This window comes from Cryptotermes secundus, unplaced genomic scaffold, assembly GCF_002891405.2.
Source record: "Cryptotermes secundus unplaced genomic scaffold, Csec_1.0 scaffold83, whole genome shotgun sequence".
NCBI classification, from domain to species: domain Eukaryota; kingdom Metazoa; phylum Arthropoda; class Insecta; order Blattodea; family Kalotermitidae; genus Cryptotermes; species Cryptotermes secundus.
Window position 1 is genome coordinate 15,203 of NW_019719357.1, and position 3,358 is coordinate 18,560.

The following is a 3,358-nucleotide window of genomic DNA, read 5'->3' on the forward strand; positions in this document are numbered from 1 at the left end:
AATTCGTGCTTGGCTTTAATCTTCGACCCTGATGATGGAGGCAGTATCTCCCCCCCCCAAAAAAAAACAAAAAAAATGTCGCTAAACGTCTGCCGGACTACATACCACCGCATCCCGGAAGACGGTATTTTTCACAGTCATGACCACGTCAAACCCTGCATGGTAAGAGGACTGATAATTTACACAAGCTGGAATTCGTGAGTTTCCGCTGCAGTAAAATTAACTTCACTTACAGAAAATGACATCTTAGTTCTTCAGAAACATCGGCTACAAATTTCGTCAATGTATGGGTACGGACTGGGCGACCGAGGCTCAATTCTTATCAACCGTGAGTCGAGACCGGTTCTGCGGCCCATCTTGCCACTTAAACAGTGGGTACCGGTAGCTCTCTCTCTGGGAGAAAAACGATACTAATGCGTAAAAAGGCATGCCATTAACCTCCATTTAATAAAGAGACTATCCGGCTTTCTGACATGATCCCCCCTTTTCAGTTGCAACTAAACTCAAAACCCTACGCCCTATCCCGAATTCTCTTTTATTGAAATAAATGTAAACCTTTGCTCTCGTATTTATATCAATCTTTATTATCAACGAGCTCGTACTCAGCACCGTACCAAGGCTGTAAGTAAAAAATACAAAATTTTAAAATTCCTATGTTACATGGTGCTCGTTGCCAATAAATAATGCCCACAAATGCTGCAATCTAATCGTTCCATACTTTCCTTATTTGAAAAAAAAAAAAAAAACTAGAAGTAGGCTTATGAACCGCTCTTGCGGTCTGTGTATCTGTATTTGTATCCCGCCTAACAACTACTGACTTCCTGAACCAATCTTTATGAAACTTGGTATGTATATTACGGCACCTGAGCCCATCTCAACGGCGTACTTCATAAATCCTTCCCATCAGCAATACGAAAATTACAGCCTCTCAAAATTGATGAGCAATGTTACATGGCGCCTGGAAGCCGGAATAATGGAGCCAGAAGAGGTCTTTGCTAGGCAACGGCTCAGTAAACACGTTGCCGCGGTAAGAAATATACACGTAACAATAGAATAACTGATCGACGCGGTGTTTTCTGCGGGATCCATGTCGAGGCCAACCCTCAATATGTAGAGAAAGGAAAATATTCAATTATTTCCAAACAGAATTTTTTCTTAATACCAGTATTAACTATCCTGATGTGCGCTGAAGGAATTACTTAAACATATTTGACATTAACATGTATTCTCTTTTTCGCTGGTTCTTGCCTCATCTGAACCCTTTCATACCTCCCAGGTTGAGTACCACCGGTCTAGTATCAAAATTAAGAATACGTGGAACTTTTCCTCCATGAATCATAGGTTTCAATGTTTTGGTCCTTACGCACAGATCTCAATACTAACATAATCGCTAAATAACCAATTTACAGAAAAAATGTGTTAGTGAAACAGGGACCCAATAAACTATAAAAAGGAAAGTTGCTTTGTGTTTAATTAATCAAGCACCACGCCAGGAAGGTGTATGAGGGAGAGGAGATATACCTCCATCATTCATGACCTCGGCACCATATCGAGATGAGCGGTCGTCTTCAAGCCCCAGACACTTTACCCCCGGTACCCATTTAATATGAGGTTGCTCAAATTTTTGTGCTCATTTCATTTTTTGTAGATATGGAGGAAGAATGAAGATATTTGGCCCAACTTCTGAAAGCAAGACGAAATGGCCCGATGAAAGGTTCCCTTTTCTTCAAGAGATGTATGCGGAAGATATTCCACCTGAACCCAGAAGCAACTACAAATCAGATCGAAACAGGAATATATTGCAGGGGACGACAATGATTCTTGGACGCTGGCCGGAAGACATTGCAGTTATTTGCACGTATTTCGCAATAGGCATTACCCTTACGGTAATCACGGCATTATCTCTACTGCTTATCTTTACCAAAAACAATACGTCACATGAAATGGTAACAAAGACAGGATCGAATGTTCTTGAATTAGAAACACGTTGTGACTATGAACACACAGTAGATGAAACACTGAATAAGCTTAGAAGAATACGTAGAAGGAATAATGTTAACTTCTTTGGGTTTCAACATACGTCATCATTTGAAACGGAGGGAAATGATAACAGCGATGAAGATTTACCAACATTAACGGAACATAAAGTATTTCTTGTCACTACCGACGACTTCTCTTCTTCACACAAATTATGTGCAGTGGAATCCGCTGCAAGAATCATGTCAGATTATGATTTATACGTAATAATAATTTCACTAAATAATACTGACATAAATATAGTACCAGATAAACGCTTTGATGAGCTACAAAATACATATTCAAAACTCAAAGTATTTCGTATAAAAGGTGATAGATATTTCTATGATTCACCGATGAGAGATATATTACATGAAAGTAATTTCTCATTATCACTTACTGTATTCGCTGCTAGAGTCCTAACTCTATGGCGATATGGAGGTATTACGTATGATTTAGACCTTATAACTCTTAATAATACTTGTATACGAACGTATCCAATTCCTGAAGATGCCAATATAATGATTTCAAGAGACGGGGGAGCTGTAATGAGCGCGGGAAATAAGTGCCACCCATTTTTATACAACTTAATGACATCAATGACTTCACTGTATGGAGAAAGACGTGGACCTTATGACCTCTGCAGCAAAGATGTATTAAGATATGGCTTGAGAAAATTCTGTTACAATGGGAATAAGAAGACTAGACTCGGTACTCGGCCTGATAGAAGATATTCCAAAAACTGCGATGGAATATCAGCTATACCACATAGCATGATCTGCAGTGAGGATAGGGAAAGTACCAGTAAATGCATCTGGTCGTCGAATAATGCAAAGAATCGTCATTTCCTAAAGAATCTTTGTCCTGTTTCATATCGACAAACGCCAGAAGAAATATTACGCGGTCATGTAATAGCAATATACGAAAACAAATATATATTTTTTCATTAATTTATTTTGGATAGTTTTATGTATATGAGTTATAACTTAATGTACAGTATTTTAAATATATATCAAATTGTAAGATTTGAGGTTTTCATGGCGGTTCATACAAATGTTACTGTTCTGTACTATCACTGAAGTCTCCTGTAAAACAACGGAAAATTTGAAGAAAGCAGTCTTCTTGGATGTGGCACCGTGTTGCTATTGTGTTAACTGACTTTTCGGAGGAATGTATCGCTTCCGTCTTCAGGGTAGAAGAAAGAAAAAAGAAGAAAATCCGCGAGCGAGCAACCAGCGTGAGCAGGTGCCAGCAGACTATTGTCGAGTCGAATAAACCCAGCACCTAGATCTATCTGGGAAACCGTCCGAAATAGCACATACGAGGGGGTACCCAAAAGAAA

General features: G+C 39.1%; 1 protein-coding gene across 1 annotated transcript in view; it reads left to right on the forward strand.

Moving 5' to 3' along the window:
• Positions 1 to 2,966, forward strand: part of LOC117282310 — a 5,944-nt gene extending 2,978 nt beyond the window's left edge. Inside the window, exon 2 of the mRNA XM_033751466.1 lies at positions 1,649 to 2,966. Coding sequence (XP_033607357.1) covers positions 1,662 to 2,966 — 1,305 coding nt within the window. The 5' untranslated portion in view covers positions 1,649 to 1,661. The remainder of the gene's footprint in view (positions 1 to 1,648) is intronic.
• The last annotated feature ends 392 nt before the right edge of the window (positions 2,967 to 3,358 follow it).